This window comes from Sphaerodactylus townsendi, linkage group LG03 (assembly GCF_021028975.2).
Source record: "Sphaerodactylus townsendi isolate TG3544 linkage group LG03, MPM_Stown_v2.3, whole genome shotgun sequence".
Lineage (NCBI taxonomy): Eukaryota > Metazoa > Chordata > Lepidosauria > Squamata > Sphaerodactylidae > Sphaerodactylus > Sphaerodactylus townsendi.
This window is the reverse complement of record NC_059427.1, coordinates 160,870,015-160,891,371: the sequence shown is the minus strand read 5'-3', so window position 1 is coordinate 160,891,371 and position 21,357 is coordinate 160,870,015. Positions and strand designations below refer to the sequence as shown.

At 50.1% G+C, this 21,357-nt stretch overlaps 1 protein-coding gene across 5 annotated transcripts in view; it reads left to right on the top strand.

Moving 5' to 3' along the window:
- The window catches only part of PRKCSH (protein kinase C substrate 80K-H), a 52,382-nt gene that overhangs the window by 3,931 nt on the left and 27,094 nt on the right, over nt 1-21,357 (top strand). For all 5 annotated transcript variants that reach the window (XM_048491147.1, XM_048491149.1, XM_048491148.1 and 2 more), the window contains 9 exons: nt 1,139-1,254; nt 2,894-3,010; nt 6,522-6,617; nt 6,840-6,897; nt 8,879-8,996; nt 9,995-10,124; nt 12,816-12,900; nt 14,165-14,243; nt 16,300-16,386. In XM_048491147.1, coding sequence (XP_048347104.1) covers nt 1,139-1,254; nt 2,894-3,010; nt 6,522-6,617; nt 6,840-6,897; nt 8,879-8,996; nt 9,995-10,124; nt 12,816-12,900; nt 14,165-14,243; nt 16,300-16,386 — 886 coding nt within the window. The remainder of the gene's footprint in view (nt 1-1,138; nt 1,255-2,893; nt 3,011-6,521; nt 6,618-6,839; nt 6,898-8,878; nt 8,997-9,994; nt 10,125-12,815; nt 12,901-14,164; nt 14,244-16,299; nt 16,387-21,357) is intronic.

Sequence of the window (21,357 nt, the reverse complement as noted above, 5' to 3'; positions counted from 1 at the left end):
GATGCGTGTATTACTCGGGAGTAACCTTGGTGGTAGTCAGTGGCTTTGCTTTGAAGCAACCGTGCAACTCTTCAAATGGGTGAATCACAACCCTAGGAGGGTTTACTCAGAAGCAAGCCCCAATGCCAGCAACCGAGCTTACCCCCAGGTAAAGGATCGCGCTTTAGTTCTTTGCATGAAAATCAGTGGGGTTTAGCCGCGCTTAACAGGGTTACCTACACTGCTTCCCCAAAAGTAGGTCTTAGGTTTAATGCTAATAATCAAGGCCAGCAGCCCAGACTAGCCTAGATGTGTGTGTGGGGGGGGAGGGCACTCTGTGTGTGCCCACAGAGAGGGCTCTGAGTGCCACCTCTGGCACCCGTGCCATACGTTCGCCACCACTGCTCTATATCTAAGCCTTGTTTACAACCTCTGGCCATCGGCATGCTTTTACGTTAAGCAGGCTAAACATCCTGTCAACTGTGGGGCTCTCCAAATCATATTCTGGCTGCTGTGGGTGCTGCTCGCATGGAGTCAGGGACACCGCAGGGCATCTTATTTTATTCTGTGATTTATGGTATCCCCTCAGAGACTTCTGAATTACCTTGTCAACTGCCTGCTGAATTTTGTGTGATCCCTTTTCTTGAGGCAGACACCAATCCAGAAGTCATGTCTTGTGTGGCCCAGCTTTTAGCACTCATGGTTCATTTAAGCCATTACAGAAATGAAGAAGAAGAAGAATTGGATTTGTATCCCCCTTTCTCTTCTGTGAGAGACTCAAAGGGGCTTACAAACTCCTTACCCTTTCCCCCTCACAACAAGCACCTTGTGAGGTGGATGGGGCTGAGAGAGCTTCGAAGAACTGTGACGAGCCTAAGGTCACCCAGCTGGCGTGTGTTGGAGTGTACAGGCTAATCTGAATTCCCAGATAGGCCTCTGCAGCTCAGGTGGCAGAGCGGGGAATTAAACCCAGTTCCTCCAGGTTAGAATATACCTGCTCTTAACCACTACGCCACCGCTGCTGTAAGCTGTAAATCATTGCGATGTGTTTTAATGTTCCTTTCTTCGTTTTAAAATTTTGTTTCATATTTTGGTCCGAAGAATATAAGGAAAGGGAAGGGTCTGTAGAAATGGCTCCTGATCTTTCTTTTTCTGACAGGAGCTGCTGTGTGTTTTCTGTTTGGACAATGCTGTTTCTGCCTCTGGTGCTGTCCTGTCTCTCTGGCTTGGCCTCTCCTGTCGAGGTGAAAAGACCCAGAGGTGTCTCCCTGACAAGTGAGTTCTCTTTCTTCAGACCATGAACTCCCAAAGTCACAGATAGCTCAGAAAATAGGTTCCAGAGGTTCCAGACCATCAAGAGACAGTGCCTTCTCTTCCTCTTGACCCAGAGGAGGATGAGGCTGGAAGCAAGATGGGTGAATGCTTCTCTTTAAAATCTGTGACTTTGGTTAGGATGCTAACAGAATCCCACAGTTCTTTGAGGCAATTACTGTTTATGTTTCTTCCTGGCAGAAGAAGTGAAGAAGTGTTTCCTTTTATTAGTCCTAATTCTTCCCCCCAGCATTTTCAATGAATGCCCCCTGGTTCTAGTATTGTGAGAAAGAGAGAAAAATTTCTCTCTGTCAACATTTTCTACCCCATGCATAATTTTATAGACTTCAATCATATCCCCCCTCAGACGTCTCCTCTCCAAACTAAAGAGTCCCAAACGCTGCAGCCTCTCCTCATAAGGAAGGTGCTTCAGTCCCTCAATCATCCTTGTTGCCCTTCTCTGCACTTTTTCTATCTCTTCGATATCCTTTTTTGAGATGTGGCGACCAGAACTGAACACAGCACTCCAAGTGCGGTTGCACTACGGCTTTATATAAGGGCATGACAACCTTTGCAGTTTTATTATCAACTCCTTTCCTAATTATCCCCAGCATAGAGTTTGCCTTTTTCACAGCTGCCATGCATTGAGTTGACATTCCCATGGAACTATCAACTAAGACGCCTAAATCCCTTTCCTGGTCTGTGACTGATAGCACTGACCCCTGTAGCGTGTATGTGAAGTTTGGATTTTTTGCCCCTATGTGCATCACTTTACATTTTGCTACATTGAACTGCATTTGCCATTTCTGAGCCCACTCACCTAATTTATCAAGGTCCGCTTGGAGCTCTTCGCAATCCTTTGTGGTTCTCACCACCCTACATAATTTGGTATCATCTGCAAACTTGGCCACCACGCTACCCACCCCTACTTCCAGATCATATACTTTCAAACTGCAGTTCTTGGCTTAGTTATGAAATTTAACCTACTCTTCTACAAGCAAAATTGCTCATGTGCTCAGCAACTGAGAGCAAACTGTTGCACCCTATGCTTATTTTCTTAATTTTTGGCATCACGGACGTAGGGAAAAATGCTAGCTGGAATTGGAAAAAAAATTTAGTAGTAAACAGAAGCACTCCCAAAATGTGCCAGCGGGTATGACTATCAGCATGTTTGAAGGTCAGGCTTATTATGAACATTATTGTGAACTGTTGCCAGACTATTTATGTTTAAGCAATTAATAAATCCAAAAACAAACAAACCAACCACTTTGAAAATGTTGTATATGTTTGCAGCAAGAGCAAGAATTATTATTACCTAATGATGCAGAGGCTTATATACAGATGTTCAGACTGTGCATTCTGAGGAGCCAAAACCTTGCCTTGAAGAAGTATTCCACTCCCTCCGAAAGAAGCCGTTTTGGTAGAAGGTTTTCCAGCGCTCTCCCACATTTCAACCCATTGCTGGGTTTTCTGATCTTTGCATGACTTGCTGAAAGCGATTTTGTTCTTGGCATGCTATGACTCTAGGCCCCATCTGGGTTGGGATTTGTGGCTCTTAAGCCCTTTCCTGTGCTTGAGTCATTGTCCCTTTTGTCCTTCTCAGACCACCACTTCTATGACGAATCAAAGCCCTTCACTTGCCTGGATGGCTCCGCAACGGTGGCTTTCGACAGAGTCAACGACGATTATTGTGACTGCAAAGATGGTTCCGATGAACCTGGTAAGTGTGATGGGCGTTTCAGGGGGTCCTTTCTACCCCCACTTCCATGACCCTTGCTGCTGAGAACTGCCATTGACAGTGGCTCATGAGCCAGGCCTCGCAACCACAAGCTGAAAGTGGTTCTTAAAGGTTTTGCTCTCTTTTAAATATATGTTAGACGGGTTTGAGGAATGCTAGAACAGCCAGTTGTGAAGAAGCTTTATTAGCACACAGAAGGCTTCTTAAGGAGGTTTTGTAGAAAGGGAAATGACAGAGGCGAGCAGGTGCCAGCAATCCAAGGGCAAATCATGCACAGATGTATATCAGTACACTAAAATAATTGCTTGAGCCTATGGCAGTGATGGTGAACCTTTTCGAGACCGAGTGCCCAAATTACAACCCAAAACCCACTTATTTATCGCAAAGTGCCAACATGGCAATTTAACCTGAATACTGAGGTTTTACTTTAGAAAAAACAGTTGGCTCCGAGGTGCATGTTACTTGGGAGTAAGCTTGGTGAAGTAGTCGTGCAACACTTCGAATGGGTGAATCACGACCCTGGGAGGGTTTACTCAGAAGCAAGCCCCATTGCCAGCAACTGAGCTTACTCCCAGGTAAAGGATCATGCCCAAGCCAGCCTAGGTGTGTGTGGGGGGGTGATTTTCTGCCCCCCTCCCCACATGATGAACTCTGTGCACAAGTGCCCACAGAAAGGGCTCTGAGTGCCACCTCTGGCACCCATGCCATAGGTTCGCCATCACTGACCTATGGAGACATGGGGCCACCCATGTCGCCGGGTGCAGGCCTGTGGGGCGCCCAGCAGGCTCTTGCCCCCCTCCCCCACCCATAGACCCCCGCCGCCACCGCTCACTGGCCATCCAGCTGTCCGGCCTTCGTCCCCCTTCCCCACAGGCTCTGAGGCTGTCTATGATTTTTTAAAAGGGCAATGCTCTAACGATTGCTTTGGAGCATTGCCCTTTTAAGAAATCATAGAGACAGGCTGCCCAAGTGGCAGCTTCCCTGAAGCCGAGCCTCAGAGCCTGCGGGGAAAGTAAAGAGTGAATGTTGCGCGCGCAACTCGCGAGTAAGCGAGGCTCCACGGCGGGGAGGCGCCCGGAGGGTTTTTAGTCTCCGGGCGCCATTGCTTGAGCTGCTCCTGTGTAACTTATTTTCAGGTCTTGTGCATGTCACTTACTAATAGAGATAGTCTTAAAAGGTAGCCGTGTTGGTCTGCCGTAGAAGAGCATGAAGAGTTGGTTTTTATCCCCCACTTTGCTCTGCCATAAGAAGTCTCAAAAGTGGCTTACAATCTCCCTCGTCACAACAGACACCTTGTGAGGTAGGTGGGGTTGAGACAGTTCTGAGAGAACTGTGACTGGTCCAAGATTAGCCGTCAGGCTTCTTGGGGAAGAACGGAGAATCAGTCCTGGTTCTCTGGGTTAGAGCCTGCTGCTCTTAACCACTACACCAGGCTGACTTACCAGGTTCATTGGAGTCCAGGAGCACCTTTGAAACCAGCAAAATTTTAGAGGTATGAGCTTTCAAGAATCAAAGTACCCTTTGAGATTAACGTCGGAACGGAGATCCCCGAGTCCTTATATCCCAGTCTGAGGGTGGGAGGAGTATGCAGAGAAGGAACGCTCGTATCGCCGGATCTAATACACTTCAATAAAGCCATGGCTGAGACCATCTAAGAAGATTTACAGCGGAGGAGCTTGCCTACCCCTTTTCATTCGTCAGGATTTAGTTCCATCAACCAGCGACTCCTCGCGCTGGCTTTCATTCAGTTACTCCCGTTTGCGCACGTCATTCAGGAAAGGTTTTTGAACTTATGAACGGACTGAGCGTGATGAGCACGGATTACATGATAAGTACTGTTGTTTTGTACTAGCTTGTATGTGTATGTATATTTAGTGTTGATCACTTACTACTTACTTCCTTGAGTTTTTGGCAAGTTTTTTGTTTGGGGGAGAGGCTCCCCGGCTTGTGTTTATCATTTTCGGATTCCCTTACTTGCCTTCCATTTGCTATTAGATTCGAATGGGCCTCCTCTGGTTTGAGTGTCGAGCTTTTTGATATCAGATTTATGCAACTGCTGATTAAAATCAAAGCTTTAAAAAAATTCAAAAACATTAAAATAACTGTTAAAACATTGGGCCGGAGGGAGGGATCACTGAGGGAATGCCAGATGGAACACTTACAACATAAGGGTGAAGACACCTCTCCCTGGGTAGAAAGTTCCAGAGCTTTGGTGCCATGACTGAGAAGGCCCTCTCTGTTTGCCTCCCCCCTAGTCTCACAAGTTGGGGCACCTGAAGCAGTGCCCCCAAAGATGACCATAGTGCAACCTGCAGCTCTCTAGATGTTCATGGACTGTAAATCCCAACAGCCCCTCCTCCTGCTCCTCCTCCTCGGGTTGCTGCACCACGTGGGCACATTAAATTGCCCAAATAACTTCTGTCGCATAATTTTTGGGTGGAGGTGTTATTGGACTCAGGAGTCTATGTAGAGCGCTGGGACTGGGCAAGAAGATCTTAGCAGGCAGCAGTAAGTTCTGGTTGCACCTGAGAGAGGGTGGATTCTGTCCTGCTTTGGGATTGTCTGGGACAGCGTCTGGGGACTGAACGCTGTTCCTGGCTTCGAAGGGCTGTACGATGCAAAGCGTTAAGAATGACACCTGGGTGCAGGAAACGTACTTTCGCTTTGCTGTTGCTTGGCCATTGTAACCAAACCTGTGATATGTTAATGGACTCTTCTCCTGTTGATCTTTCTGTATACGCTTGCATATGTAGATAACTAGTCCGATCCTGCTGGTTGACCCCTGGGGGGGAGGGGAAGTGCTTTGGCTCTGTGGGGGCAGACTGCCAAGTGGCTATGTATCTCTGCGCTGCCCGTGGGGTGCCTGGCTCCCAAACATCCCTTTCACTCATTCTCTGGGAAAACAGGAGCAGAGGAAATCCAGGGGGATAAATGGGACTGCGAAAGCCAGGTCTAGCAGAACTGGCTTCCTAAATCTGGGTGCTTGCTGCCTATCAATAAGAGAACATAAGAACAAGCCAGCTGGATCAGACCAGAGTTCGTCTAGTCTAGCTCTCTGCTACTCGCAGTGGCCCACCAGGTGCCTTTGGGAGCTCACATGTGAAAGCAATGGCCTTCTGCGGCTGTTGCTCCCGAGCACCTGGTCTGTTAAGGCATTTGCAATCTCAGATCAAAGAGGATCAAGATTGGTAGCCATACATTGACTTCTCCTCCATAAATCTGTCCAAGCCCCTTTTAAAGCTATCCAGGTTAGTGGCCATCACCAGCATATTCCAAACACCAATCACACGTTGCGTGAAGAAGTGTTTCCTTTTATTAGTCCTGATTCTTCCCCCCAGCATTTTCAATGAATGCCCCCTGGCATTCACTACTGATCAAGAATCCAGAGTCTGTTTATTGACTACAGACCAAGATCTAGCAGGGATCATTTCCTGACTTTCCCCCTCCCCCAGAGGATCAGTTTGGTGTTCACACAGGTCTTGTTGCCTTCCAGGGACTGCTGCCTGCCCCAGTGGTCGCTTCCACTGTTCGAATGCCGGCTACCGCCCTCAGTACATCCCTTCCTCCCGTGTGAATGACGGGATTTGTGGTAAGTGGTGTGGGCTGAAGGCAGTGGGATTCTTTTAGTTCCGTGGTGGCGAACCTTTGGCACTCCAGATGCTATGGACTACAATTCCCATCAGCCCCTACCAGCATGGCCAATTGGCCATGCTGGCAGAAAACTGATGAAAACCAGATCCTGTATCAGGTGCCAAAGCCTATCAGTGAGACTATGTTTTCATGTTCAGGTGCTCCCTTTCCTGTCTTTCAGATTGCTGTGATACAACGGATGAGTACAACAGCGGTGTGGTCTGTGAAAACACTTGCAAGTGAGGCTCAACTTTTCATAAGCCCCCTCCTGTGTCAAAAAGGGTCCCAGACTAATTTGAGGGGTTTGCTTCTGTGTAACTCCTGGGAGAGTCCCAGCTTTCAAATAAAAACTGGATTGCTCTTGTGCTTTTAGCAGACACCGGCAGAGAACATTTTTAAAGTATTTGTATCCAACTTTTGTCCTTAAAGGCCAGGAATCCAAAGCAGTTTACAGAAGAGAAATGTGATATAAATAATGCCATGAGGAACAAATAATACAACTAAAGTGCTCTGAAGCCAATCCTGGACTCATTGGACGGTTCCTCTGATGATCCAGCTGAGCTTTGTCAAGCACGAGCTGAAACAGCGAGTAGGATTGATGTTCCTCCCCCTCTTGGCCTGTCTTTCAGACGTTTCAGGTGTGAACCAGCGTGCCGTAGTGGTTAAGAGCAGGTGAACTCTAATCTGGCGAACCAGGTTTGATTCCCTGCTCTGCCACTTGAGCTATGGAGGCTTTTCTGGTGAATCAGCTGGGTGACCTTGGCTAGCCAAAGTTCTTTGGAGCTCTTTCAGCCCCACCCACCTCACAGGGTGTTTGTTGGGGGAGGAGGAGGGAAAGGAGATTATAAACACCTTGCAGGAGAGAAAGAGGGGGATATAAAATCCAAACTCCTCTTCTTCTTCCTCCCAAATGATTGAGAAATGCCTCCTTTGCATCTTAAGCGTCTGCCTCTTCCTTCCTCCTGGGTTTTCCCTTGACTCACTGTGAAGCCTTCCCCTGGTGCCCCGTTACTGGGCAAATGCCATAAATGCCAAGTTGTCATGGAAGATGCTATCGCTACAGTAAAGGTAAGTCACTTATGACTGTGAAAAGCATCTTTGCCTTTTGATCTCCTGGAGGGAGGACAGGAAACTATGCAGAGGTGCTAGGATGAAACTTCAAAGGCCTAAGTTACCTCATGGCCTGAACAGAGTTTTCCTGAGAAGGGGAAAACAAAGGTTTTTGAATTCCATCTTGAGACGTGGTCAGAGAAGCACCTCTGGGCCATGGGTTCCCGGAACGGGGACAAGGAACCAAAAGGGATGTGACCAGTTGAGCAATCTCTTACTGCATTTATGTTTTATTTATTTGTTTTGAACTTTTACAATAAATTCTTGAACAATCAGCTGGTTTGGAGTCAATAGGAGGGAAAAGAACCAGAGATTGAGGTGAGATAAGAGTGGCTCTCCCAAGCTTCGTCATACAGGTCTTTCAAGGATAAGAGAATTTGCATCTTTCCCCAGTTTGCTTTTGGTGTGGGGCATTCAGCCGTCTTGCCCGGATAGCATCGTGCCCCTGCTGTGCCGGTCCTGCTACGATTGGCATGACTGAAGGAAGTTTGTCCCCATCGTCTACTTCAGGGGTCTGCAACCTGCCAATTGGCCATGCTGACACGGGCTGATGGGAATTGTAGTTCATGAACATCTGGAGAGCCCCAGGTTGCAGACCCCTGGTCTACTTGCAAGACAAACTGTTTCTGCGTAAGATACGGTAGTACGCAGTGCGGTCGTAAGATACGAGCTAGAGCAGTGATGGTGAACCTTTTCGAGACCGAGTGCCCAAATTACAACCCAAAACCCACTTATTTATCGCAAAGTGCCAACACGGCAATTTAACCTGAATACTGAGGTTTTACTTTAGAAAAAACAGTTGGCTCCGAGGTGCATGTTACTCGGGAGTAAGCTTGGTGAAGTAGTCGAATTGGTGAATCACGACCCTGGGAGGGTTTACTCAGAAGCAAGCCCCATTGCCAGCAACTGAGCTTACTCCCAGGTAAAGGATCATGCCCAAGCCAGCCTAGGTGTGTGTGTGGGGGGGTGATTTTCTGCCCCCCTCCCCACATGATGAACTCTGTGCACAAGTGCCCACAGAAAGGGCTCTGAGTGCCACCTCTGGCACTTGTGCCATGGGTTCGCCACCACTGAGCTAGTGGGTCGCTGGTTTCCTTTTCCTGTCTGCAGAGAGATGGGTCGGAAGGAGCGGGAGACTCTGAAGCAGATGGCTGAAGTGGCCAGGGAAGGCTTTGAACGGAAGAAGGCGCTGATGGAAGAAGCAAGCAAGAGAAAAGAAGAGAAGCAGGTGAGAAATGAGCCACGCGTGGAGCAGAGGCAGAGATCTCGGCTGTCCCTGCAGATGCTGGCTTATTGTCAGGGGAGAGAGGAGAAGAGAAGAACTTTCAAATGGTGGCTGCTGCCGAGAGATCGTTTTCATCCTCACATAAACAAGAGTGATCATTAACTATTTAATTAGAGCATCAGAACCTAAGAAAGAGCCTGCTGGATCAGACCAGAGTCCATCTAGTCCAGCACTCTGCTACTCACAGTGGCCCACCAGGTGCCTTTGGGATAGGCTGACCAGCCATCCTGCTTTTGGCAGGACAGTCCCGCCTTTGCACAATTTGTCCCGTGGGTTTTTTCCATTTTCCTGTGACAGGGCGGGAAACGGCAGCGCCCCAGAAGGCAGTGTGCTCCTGTGGCTGTGCGCGTGCAGCCGCCTACCCCTGTCCCGGGTTCACAAGGTGACCATCTGGTCACCTTACTTTGGGAGCTCACCTGCAGGATGTGAAAGCAATGGCCTTCTGCTGCTGCTGCTGCTCCTGAACGCCTGGTCTGCGAAGGCCTTTGCAATCTCAGATCAAGGAGGATCAAGATCGGTAGCCATACATTGACTTCTCCTCCATAAATCTGTCCAAGGAGCTTGTAAATCACCTTGAGTCTCCTTACAGGAGAGAAAGGTAGGGTATAATCCAAAGTCGTTGTCCTCCTCCTCTTTTTCTTCTTCCTGATGTATTTCCAACCGTATCAGCCCATGGATGTTTGGTGCCTGGTCCCTCTCCGTTCATGGGATGGGGGCAGGGGGCAAAATTCAAGGAAAAGGAGCAACTCAATTCCAATTGTCAGAAAGAGGCAGAACCCAGATTTGGGGCCGGTTGTTAACCTTTGGCGGCCTGAATGCCACAGACACACTGTGAAGTCAGCAGAAAAGACGCCCCGGTCCTGGGCTGGTGGAAACAAGGAGGCTGTGGAGGGAAGGCCGGGGCTTTGGCTGCAATCAGAAGACCTTTCTTTTTTTGGCAGAGGAAGCTGGCTGAGCTACAGGATGGGAAGAAGCCTGTGGAGGAGAGAGTGGAGGCTCTGAGATTGCTGAAGGAGGCTGCTGAGAAGCCCGAGAAGGAAGCCAAGGATGCCCACATGAACGTCTGGGAAGGTGAGGGGTCTGCACCTTATTGGAGTGGGGTGGGGTGGGGTGGGAGTGCTACAGGTCTCTGTGTTGCTGGCCAGCCTTCCCTTGAGACCAGTGGGACCAGTGGGACCCAAGCTAAGGACCGGATTACGCCGGTCCTATACCAACTGCACTGGCTGCCAATCAAGTACCGGGTCATGTTTAAAGTTTTGGTATTGACCTTCAAAGCCATTCGCGGCCTTGGCCCTGCTTATCTGCGGGACCGTCTCTCCCTATATCGCCCTTCTAGGCCCCTCCGCTCATCGGAGGCGGACCTACTGGTGATCCCTGGCCCCAAAGAGGCGATCCGGGCTGGTTCCTCTAGCTGCACGACCCAGGGCCTTTATGGCAATCTGGCTCTACCTACTTCTCAGTGGAACAGGCCTGCAGGTGAGATCAGGGAATTCCTGCTTGGGACTTACAAAGTTTCCGCGGGGGGGGGCCTGTAAAAGCGGACCTGTTCCAGCTGCATGCGTTAATAGCCAGCCGGGATGATGTCAACTCCGCCATAAGAACGTCTGGCCTCCCGTGGGTATATAAAGGGGGGAGGGAGGGGTTGAAGCCATCTGTAGTCTTGCTATTTTATGCATTATTTTATGTAAATTATATATTCTGATGTTTTAAATTGTTTTATTATTGATGGACACCGCCCTGAGCCTTTGGGGAGGGCGGAATATAAATATAAATATAAATATAAATATAAATATAAATAAGCATAAGCAAGCAAGCAAGCAAGCAAGCATGCATGCATGCATGCTTGCATGCATGCATTTCAGTGAGAGCTGGACCATCTTAGTGGCATGGAAAGGTCTCCCAGGAATGAAAGGGGTTGCTGTGGCCTTCCACTATCTTGTCTCCTACCTCCTTTGGGACAAGTACGCAGCCTCCGTTTTCTAGCAGAAGACACCTCAGTGAAGGATCACAGCTCAGCAGTAGAGCCTCTGCTTGGCATGCAGAAGACCCGGGGGCAGAGGCGTACCGCCTATGGCGACATGGGGCCACCCATGTCACCGGGCGAACGCCTGTGGGGTGCCCAGCAGGCTCCTGCCCCCCCTCACCCCTGCCACTGCTGCCGTCGCCGCCTGCTGGCCGGCTGGCCAGTCGTCATCCCACTCACTCTTTACTTTCCCCGCAGGCTCTGAGGCTTGGCTTCTGGGAAGCTGACGCTCGGGCAGCCCGTCTCTATGACTTTCTTAAAAGGGCACTGCTCCAAAGATTGCTTAAGCCCTTTTAAGAAATCAGAGACAGGCTGCCCGAGCGTCAGCTTCCCGGAAGCCAAGCCTCAGAGTCTGCGGGGAAAATAAAGAGTGAGTGAGGGGGACAGGCGCTGCACGTGCAACTCGCACGTTAGACCTGCAGCACTTACTCACGAGTAAGCGGGGCTCTGCGGGGGGGCGCCTGGAGGGTTTTTGGTCTCCAGGCACCATTTAGACCCGGTACGCCACTGCCCCGTGGCGGGGGAGGTGATGTGAAAGGGCTTTCTCTGCCAGAGACCCCGGAGAGCCACTGCCGGTCTGAGTGGGCAGTTCTGACCTGGATGGACTGAGGACTGGATTCAGCAGGCTGCCTCATGTGCTCAAGAGAAGCAGTAGAGTCCTTTATCTGCACAAGGTCCGAAAGGACTGTATTCATTCAAACGGTCCCCTCTGTACTGAACACTCTCCAATCAATGTGGTACACGTGGGAGTGTCTCGTGGCAGATATTTTCACTGTACTTCAGGAGGAGGGAGTGGGCCGGTTCCGGGGTGGTCACAGAGTCGGTTTTTTCTATTTTCCAGTGTTTATCTTTTGCAACTTCCTGAGCTACTGCGACCCTGAACCTGCATGACTTGGGCTACCCCGACCTTGTCGGATCAGGGTCTGCCCTGGTTCATTCTTGGATGAGAGCGGGGGCGTATCTGCTGGAGGGACAGGGGGTATCCCCCGGGTGCTGCCCATCCGGTCTCGTGGGGGGGGCAAAATCGCCCCCCCCACACACACACTGAAGCCTGCTGCAGGCCTACCGGGCGCCCCTCAACTCGAGAGGCACTTCAGTGGGCTTGCGGCAGGCTGCCGGCCTGGCATCGGCTTCTGCCTGCCTCCCCAACTCTATCAGGGTGGGGAGTGCAGGAGCCGGCCTCAGATGCCTGCTGAGCCGTGAGCTGCCTCCTGAGCCCCCCCCCCCGGGCCTCCCTGCAGGGTTGCAAACGTAAGTGGGCTGCGGGGGGGGGGGCACCTGGAGCAGGCTCCATTTCCCCCTGATACGCTTCTGGATGGGGAGACCCCCAAGGACTGCTACGCAGAGGCAGACGATAGCAAACCAGCTCTGAAGGTCTGTTGTATTGAAAACCCTAAGGCATAGGTGTCAAACTCGCAGCCCTCCAGATGTTATGGACTACAGTTCCCATCATCCCCTGCCAGCATGATGCTGGCAGAGGATGATGGGAACTGTAGTCCATAACATCTGGAGGGCCGCGAGTTTGACATCTATGCCCTGAGGGGTTGTCAGAAGCCAGCTGCAATTAGATGCCTCCCCTGCCGCCACCACCACCACCAAAGAAAACTCCTGTGAGATGATGTGAGCTAAACCTGTGAGGGGTAGAAATAGTAACCTTCAGCAGGGGAGGGGTCCAGGGCCTGCTATCTGCTCGGGCCTTCTTACTAACGGTCTCCTCGTGTCTCTTGGCTTTGCTACAGCCCAGAAAATGGCTGAAAGAGCGGCAAAGGACCAAGCCAGAGGGGAAGAGGCCTTCTGGGAGCTTGACAGTGATGCGGACGGAGTGTGAGTGGACCTTCTGTTTCTTCTTGCCAGCAGGGACAGGGCCTCTCCAAGGGATCTGGTGAAGGCCTGAGAAGAGGAGGCCAGAAGATGATGCGCTCCCAGTGTGAATGAACGGGCTAGACTACAAGGGTCTGCAACCTGTGGCTCTCCAGATGTTCATGGACTACAATTCCCATCAGCCCCTGCCAACATGATGGCAGGGGCTGATGGGATTTGTAGTCCATGAACATATGGAGAGCCACAGGTTGCAGACCCCTGGTAGACAGCCCAGTCCTGGGTAAACTGTAGAGTCGAATTCTTCATTTCTTTGTGGAAGAAGAAGAAGAAGAGTTTGGATTTATATCCCCCCCCCCCTTTCTCTCCTGCAGGAGACTCAAAGGGGCTGACAATCTCCTTCCCCCCTCACAACAAACACCCTGTGAGGTGGGTGGGGCTGAGAGAGCTCCGAGAAGCTGTGACCAGCCCAAGGTCGCCCAGCTGGCATGTGTGGGAGTGTACAGGCTAATCTGAATTCCCCAGATAAGCCTCCACAGCTCAGGCGGCAGAGCTGGGAATCAAACCCAGTTCCTCCAGATTAGATACACGAGCTCTTAACCTCCTACACCACTGCTGCTCCTGGAGGGAAACGTTAACTGTTGCCACAGCAGCAGAGAAAGCTGCACCAGAAATGTTCAATGTCTTGTTGAAGGCTTTCACAGCTGAGTCGCTAGAGTGTTGTGGGTTTTCCGGGTTGCATGGCCGTGTTCCAGTAGCATTTTCTCCTGATGTTTCGCCTGCCCCTGAAGATGCCAGCCACAGATGCAGATGAAACGCCAGGAGAAAATGCTACTGGAACACGGAAAACCCACAACATTCTGCCGTACCAGAGAGTCTATGCATAGTTTTTAAATACTGAAACCGAAGTGGGACATCGAGTCTTCCTCATTGGTGAAGGGCTTGTGAGTCACTAATCTAGCCCCTTTTGACTCGAGACAATAAAGCTCATGCCTGTTAATTTCCAAGGTCGGCAGTCCATTCCCCTCCAACTGGACCCTTGTTGAGAATATTGGGAGCTAGAAGTGTATACAGTGCTTGTGTGGCATTAGATCACAGGTGTCAAACTCGCGGCCCTCCAGATGTTATGGACTTCAGTTCCCATCATTCCCTGCCAGCATGATGCTGGCAGGGGGTGATGGGAACTGTAGTCCATAACATCTGGAGGGCCGCGAGTTTGACACCTATGCATTAGATGTACCCACAGTTGACTGCCCCCTTCTGTCCCCAGCGTGTCGGTGGCTGAGCTGCAGGCGCACGCCGAACTGGACGTGGATGGCGACGGGACCCTCTCTGAATCTGAAGCTCAGGTACGATGGGGAAGGCGCCTCTCTGGAAGGGCCGACTTGGCTTGTATTTAGGCACCAGCCTAAAACCTCTCTCTTCACCCAGGCTTTTAATTAAGGATCGAATGGTCTGCTCTGTTGCATGGATGGTTTTTATGCTGACGGTGTCCAGCGGCTGACGTTTTGTACGGCATTTTTTATTTGTAAGCTGCCTGAAGCAGGACTCTGAAGCAGCAGCGCAGAAATATTTTTAATCGTAGTCTAGTCGTCTCCATTGACAGTTTTTCAGGGGGATCCTCTTCTCGTGCATCATGACTTCCTCGTCGGAGGGAAGCTGATCCTGGGAGGGGGCCAAGTGGCAGAATCTCAAATAACTTGATCATTTCTGGCTTTCCTTTATTCACGGCGTGCCTTTCTTGCAGAGATCAGTGGCAAGTTGCAACTAAAAACTGTACTGTAAAAGCAATGTAACGTAGCCAACAAAGCTGGAGAATGCACCGCAGCAGACGCTAGAGGAGGGTTACAAAATTGGAGATCTATTCAAAACCCCCCCCCCCCCCCGTATAATGTGAACTTTGAAGACAATCATCACTTTACAAAGTCATCTTGGATGCTTCGGTGTTGCACATTCTGCTGGAGGGTGGGTTGGAGTGGGGAGGGGAGGGGGGAGCCTCCCTCCAGGGCTTGTTCCATCAGGTGGGTGCCTGTTTTTCCCCCCACAAGCCCACCAAGTCTTCAGATGCCTTTCTTAGGCCCTTTCTGCGTGGGCCAATTAAACTGGGATAACACCGGTAAAAAACCCGGGTTGGGGAGGAATTTCGCACGGGGAGGAATTTTGCACGCATCCCGAACCTAATGCGGATCCACTCCACGTCCCCCCCCCCCCCAGGTTTTACAATTGCACTATGTGCAATTCTTTTGTTTTAACTCACCTTGCAGCCAGGGCTGATGGCTGAAAAGCATGTTATTTGGCTGTGTTGTTTTTTCCTTCACCTCCCTGCTCTCATCTGTGGAGCCACGCAGGCACTAATGGCCCCAGCAAGGCTCTGGAAGAGCCCGTGTGCCTGCCTTCCTATCTGCATCGGAGAGAGGGAAGTGTCTGAGAAAAGTTATCCCCCCAAAAAAGCGCCTCTGTGCAAAGGCACACACCCCAGCCGGTGTGCTGGCTGTCCACGGGACAACCAGCCATGCAAAGGACCCGGGCCTATGCCGGTTTCGGCTGTAACCCGCTCAGAATTTGCTGTGCAGAAAGGGCCTTTGATAGGAAACTGGCGAGTGAATGAACCCGTACCGTTGTTCTGACAACAGACTCCTCCAAACAGGTTTTTCAAAATTTGGAAACAGGAGAAAGAAAGTCCTCTTAGATAATCAGGAGGGAGCGAATAATTCATAACAAAGCAAGCCTCTCAGCATACCGAGAAAAAGAGCCAAGGCCTCCTTCTCCCCACCTTCCTCTGCCTTATCTGACTGTCCCCCAGGTAAAGACTCCGGGGGCCGTTGCCAGGCTGAAGGGTTGGGACCGATATTGGAAGTGGTCCTGGCCGGTGAAGAACCTGAGAAACTGCCAATGCCTGGGTAGAATGGGGATATGTAGGTGAGATCCAGGGAAACCAGGTTTCCTGGACGAAAAGCTTCTGTGATCGTGCGGAGTGACTCCATCTTGAACCTCCGAAGTCTCGGGTGTTTGTTGAGTGTCCTGAGATTCATGATTGTTCTCCAGTCCCTGCTCTTCTTGGGGACTGTGAAGAAGTGAGAATAGTGGCCTAAGAACCGCTGGTCTAACAGGACTCTCTCGATGGCTCGGATGGCAAGAGGATGATTGATTGCTGCCATCGTTCTCTCCGCTTTCTGTCGGTCGTTGGTACTTACCGGAGACCCACAGGTGATTCCTCTCACACCAGCCATTGCCATTAATCAATCCTCAGATGTTTGCATTCTGATAAAGTAATGTTTGTTTCTTACAGTCGATGTTTCAACTGGTAGTGTTTTACAGTGCAACTCTTGCACACAACGAGTTTCTTCCAATCCCTCTGAAGCAGGGCAGGGGGCTGGCCTCATCACCTGCCTTTTGCTCTTTCAGGGCTTGCTGGGCGCCTCTTCGCAGGCAGACCTGGTCCAGTTCCAGAGCACTGTGTGGGCAGCCATCAAGGACAAGTACAAAGGAGAGGTCAGTATACCTGCCCCACCTTTCTGTGTCCTGCTGTCCGGCAGGTGTTGTCTTCCACTCCCCACCCCCTTATGCATCAGATCACAGAATCCACCCCGCCCAAAGAGCATTGCTGATCAGGTAAAGATAAGGTGCTGGATCTCCCAAACGGCCTGTCAAGTAGCTGTAGGTGGAATGGCTCGGAATAGGGACAACATCAGATGAAGATGTTACATTTTTCCATGGTGGGTACAAGGAATTCCTGAAGGAGTCAGTCCCGCTGCTGCAGGGGCGGCGGCGGCGGAGGAGGAGGAGGAGGAGGAGGAGGAGGAGGAGGAGGAGGAGGAGGAGGAAGAAGAAGAAGAAGAAGAAGCAGGAGGAGGAGGAGGAGGAGGAGGAGGAGGAGGAGGTCTTGCAGAGTCCTTCCGTCTCCCACTGGAAATCCAGCCTCCCTCCCACCTCAGTACACCACGCCTGCTCTGCAGGAGCAGCGTGTTTCCAGACCTCTCCTTTTTCTGTTGTTTGCTATTTTGCCCGGAGAGGGGAAGAGTGTCAGAATCCTGATTAATCACTTCTCACCTAAATGCTTTTACAGCTGCTATCAGCCATTTAATCTCTTTCACAGACAGTTTCAGCGTGGTGTAGAGCCAGGTTTGATTCCCCTCTCTGCCACTTGAGCTGTGGAGGCTTATCTGGTGAACCAGAGGTGTTTCCACACTGTTACAGTCCTGCTGGGTGACCTTGGGCTAGTCACAGTTCTCTCAGAACTCTCTCATCCTTATCTACTTCACAAGGTGTCTCTTGTGGGGAGAGGAAGGGAAAGGAGATTGTAAGCCCCTTTGAGTCTCCTTACAGGAGAGGAAAGGGGAGATATAAATCCAAACTCTTCCTCTTCCTCCTCCTCCTCCTCCTCCTCCTCCTCCTCTTCTTCTTCTTCTTCTTCTTCTTCTTGTCTAACTGCGTGTAAGTTTATTGTTGCTTCCTGGTGGGAGCCTGGTAACCGAAAGCCAGCGCTGACATCATGCAGCTGCAGCCGTGTGGCCGCACTTCTTAGACTATCCTAGCTCCACTCAGCCTCCACCTTCCTTCACATTGTGCCAGGCAACCAGATGATGGTTCTCACCTTGCTAGATGTAAACGGCCATTAGCGGCATTGGGCCTACATATCTGAGGGATCGCTTCTCCCCGTACTGCCCTAATAGGGCCCTCCGCTCCGCGCCTGCTGGAAATCCCTGACCCAAAAAAGATCCGGCTGGTCTCAACAAGGGCCAGGGCCTTTACTGCTCTGGCCCCTACCAGGTGGAACAGGCTCCTTAAGGAGACCAGGGCCCTGCGAAACCTACAGAGCTTCCGCAGGGCCTCCAAAACGGACCTGTCCTGCCAGGCTTTTGGCCAGCCGGGGTGACCATCAGACCCTCATACCACCTAGGTCTCCCGTGGGCGGGAATGGGGTTGGGGCAAGTCGCCATCAGTTATCATAAGGAACGGTTGAACTGTGAATTTTAAATTGTTATTGGGTTGTTTTGCTGTTATTTATTATCTGATATGGATGTATGACACCCTGAGCCCTTTGGCGGAGGGCGGTCTAAAAATGGAATTGAACGAACGAACGAACGAATGAACGAACATTCTGGCCTCCCTGCTTTCCCCCAGCTGTCAAGGGGGTGCCGGGGTGCCGAAGGTGTATCTCCCTTTGCCTTATTTGCCTTTCCCACATTTCTCAGATCTGGCTATGAAAATGCTATTGTATCTTTCCTTGCATAGACCCTTCAATAAAGACTACCATTATCAATATTGGAGTCTGGTTAACATCTACAGACAGGCAACCTTACAGTTAGTATCAGCAGAGTTTAAAACTGAGTCACTCTGGTAAGATGAGAAGGTCCATAGTCTTCTTGAACTCACTGCAGCCGCCTAGCCCTCTGGAAAAGAATACTCTCCATGCAAGATGTTCTTTCCATAGGAAGGTTTTACTGTAGCAGTTGCACAAGTCTATGTTATACAAGACTATAAGACTATACAGAACTCTTCAGCAAGAACACAGTGAACACACACTGAACTCAACACTCTGAACGTAGACTCAGATTCTGAACTTAGCTATACAATGCATTGCTTCTTATACATCCAACAGGATACTTTTCCCCCCGCCCCGGCAACAGCCTCTCATTGGTCTAGAGTCACAGTTGAACTCACCAGTCATGTTAACGGTTAACTGTAGCCTCTTGTCCCTAGACCAGGGGTCCCCAAACTTTTTAAACAGGGGGCCAGTTCACTGTCCCTCATACTGTTGGAGGGCCAGACTAAAAAAAACTATGAACAAATTCCTATGCACAAATGATTGTAAAATGTTTGATTTCACCTTTCAGCCTTTCTGTCATGGTCTATTTTTAGAACAGTGACCAAAGTATGTCAAGTACAGGGTGGGCTCCAAATATTGTTGGGGAGGCTGTGGAATACCTTCCCCTGTAAAAAAAAAAGCAGAACTTTCCCAATGAAGCATTCCATCTAACCCAGGATCAGGTAGATCCTGGGTTCTTTCCTTCCTAGCAGCCAGCGAGAGTACATCTACCAGCAAAGTCCCAGGGACTCCAATGGGAGTGAGGCGGAACAGAAAGCCTGAGAGCAACACATGGAGTAGCTGAGAGGGAAGGGCGAAGCAGGCGTTGCCACGTGTAAGGTTTCCAACTCTGGGTCAGAAAATTCATGGAGATTTGGGGGTGCCATCATGTAATTGCAATCAACAGCTGTTGGGGCCGGTTCCTCCTCTCCCTTGAGCCCCCACTGCACATGAATGGAGTCATCACCGCCATGCCTGGCGGGCCAGATAAATGCCTTCAGGGGGCCACATTTGGCCCCTGGGCCGTAGTTTGGGGACCACTGCCCTAGACTGACTGTTTCTGGCCTCTTTGTTGGGCAAACTTCTGCTGACTAGAAGGTGAACCTTTTCTGAACCTTTCTTTTATATATCATGACAGTTAGCTAGATCTGAGAAACGTGGGAAAGGCAAAGGGAAAGATAGCTTACAAAGAGCAAGTTAAAAAGGACTGTAAAGGCTTCAAAAAGATCAGCCATCCAGTCCTGTGAGGCACAACCCGTGGTCAGCATTATCTGTGTTCCCTCCATAAATGCCGCCATTATTGGTAGGGCAAGGGTAATTACGCCACTTGTGACTATTGATCTATTATTAACATCTCTTCATTTGCAGCTCCTCCAGAGCAAGATAATTATCTAGGCTAGTAACGAGACTTATTGTGCACACAGATCTAATTTCTCAGGAGGCAGGGGCTGCCGCTCGAAATGTAACTATTTTAGCAACCCTTAAGATTTGAAAGCATTCTCAGTTCTTTCAAAAGGCGAAATAGGTACAGTGGGATACCAGGAACAGATACTGGAAAATATTTATTATTGTTTTGTTTGAGACATCCTTTCCACCCAAATAGGGTTCCCAAGGCAGTGAATATTCAAAATTTCAACATTAGAAATTTTAAAATAAAGTATATGTGAAATATATTGTCAAAGACTTTCACTGCCAGAATCACTGGGGTGTTGTGGGGTTTCTGGGCTGTATGGTTGTGTTCCAGTAGCATTTTCTCCTGACGTTTCGCTTGCACCTGTGGCTGGCATCTTCAGAGGATTCAGAGAAAATGCTACTGGAACATGGGCATACAGCCCAGAAACGCCACAACACCTTAAGAGGATTAAGACCCTAACTCCTCTCTTGGGTCTGTCTAAATCAGAGTACTTGCTTGTCTTGAGCAGATGTGAAGCTGTAGACTGTGTCTTCTCTTGGCTACTTTCAAGGAAGTCCACTGTGTCTTGCTTCCTTTCAGTTATTTCAGTCCTTGTCTGGTTCGAATTCCTGTTAACCTTAACTTGTGCTCTATGGACAACCATATATGTCACGAATATTACAATCTCCAGCTACCCTTGGCACCTCGCTCTGACTGACTAACTAGAGCTAAAACAGGATTGCTGGGTAAAAAAGGAAGACTGCCTATTGGGAAATGTCTTAAAGGGACAGGGGCTAACTAAAATACCCTCCCTTAGAAGGCTTAACAATGAACTAAACCCATGCTAACTATGAGGAAATTGAAGCTTAATGGGGAAATAACAAAAGCCTTGCCGGGGGGGTGGGGGGGATGACACAACCACCAAGATACAAACACCCCCGACACTTTCATTGCATGAGTTACATTGTATTGATGTGGTTCCCAACCTTTTTTCATTTGCAACCCATTTCCCCAATATTTGGGCGCCCATGTTAGCAAATCCAGTACATAATTTTTCCGTGCTCCCCTGGGGAACCTCTGGCCTACTTGATCAGGAAGAAAATAATCAAGAAGCGGCGACAGAGCAGAGCTTTTGGCAAAACTTTTCAGGATGTCGGTTTTGAGTGGCTTTCTGAGGATTACATGATTTTGGGAGGCAATCAGTGATGTATCGACAAGAAAGTGGAGCCCACGGCAGGAATTGAGTTTTCTGGCCCCCAGGGCGGCCCCTTGGGTGAGGAGAGGGGATGGAAGCCGGCAAAGGCCAGGAGACTGTGGGACCCACCTTCCTGACTTGCTCTGCCATCCAGTGGGGCCACCACTCAGAAGGCGTGCGGATGGGGCAGTGGCGGGGTTGACCCAGCAGTGGCCGGCCCGGTGTGCTATTTGTAGAGAGGGCCCTTCCTTCCCCGGAGAGCGCCGGCCACGGGCAGGGTGGGCTAAGCGAGGGGTCTGCAGGGTGGAGCCTGTGGGCCCTTCCGACACCTTTCCTGTTGCCTGGGGGAGTGTTCTTAAAAAGCAGGTGGCGTTTTTACCCAGCAGGCCTTCTGACTGGTCATGGGAAATTTGATTGGCTGTGGCGCAGTGGCTGCTGTCATCATCGGCGTCTTCACTGTGTCGGTTCATGCGTACAGAAGAAAATGTTTTTGAACAATATGTTCGTTTTAAAAGGCATCCTATCAAACAGCTTCTGCCCGAAGTATTGCTCAAGAGCCCCTTTCAG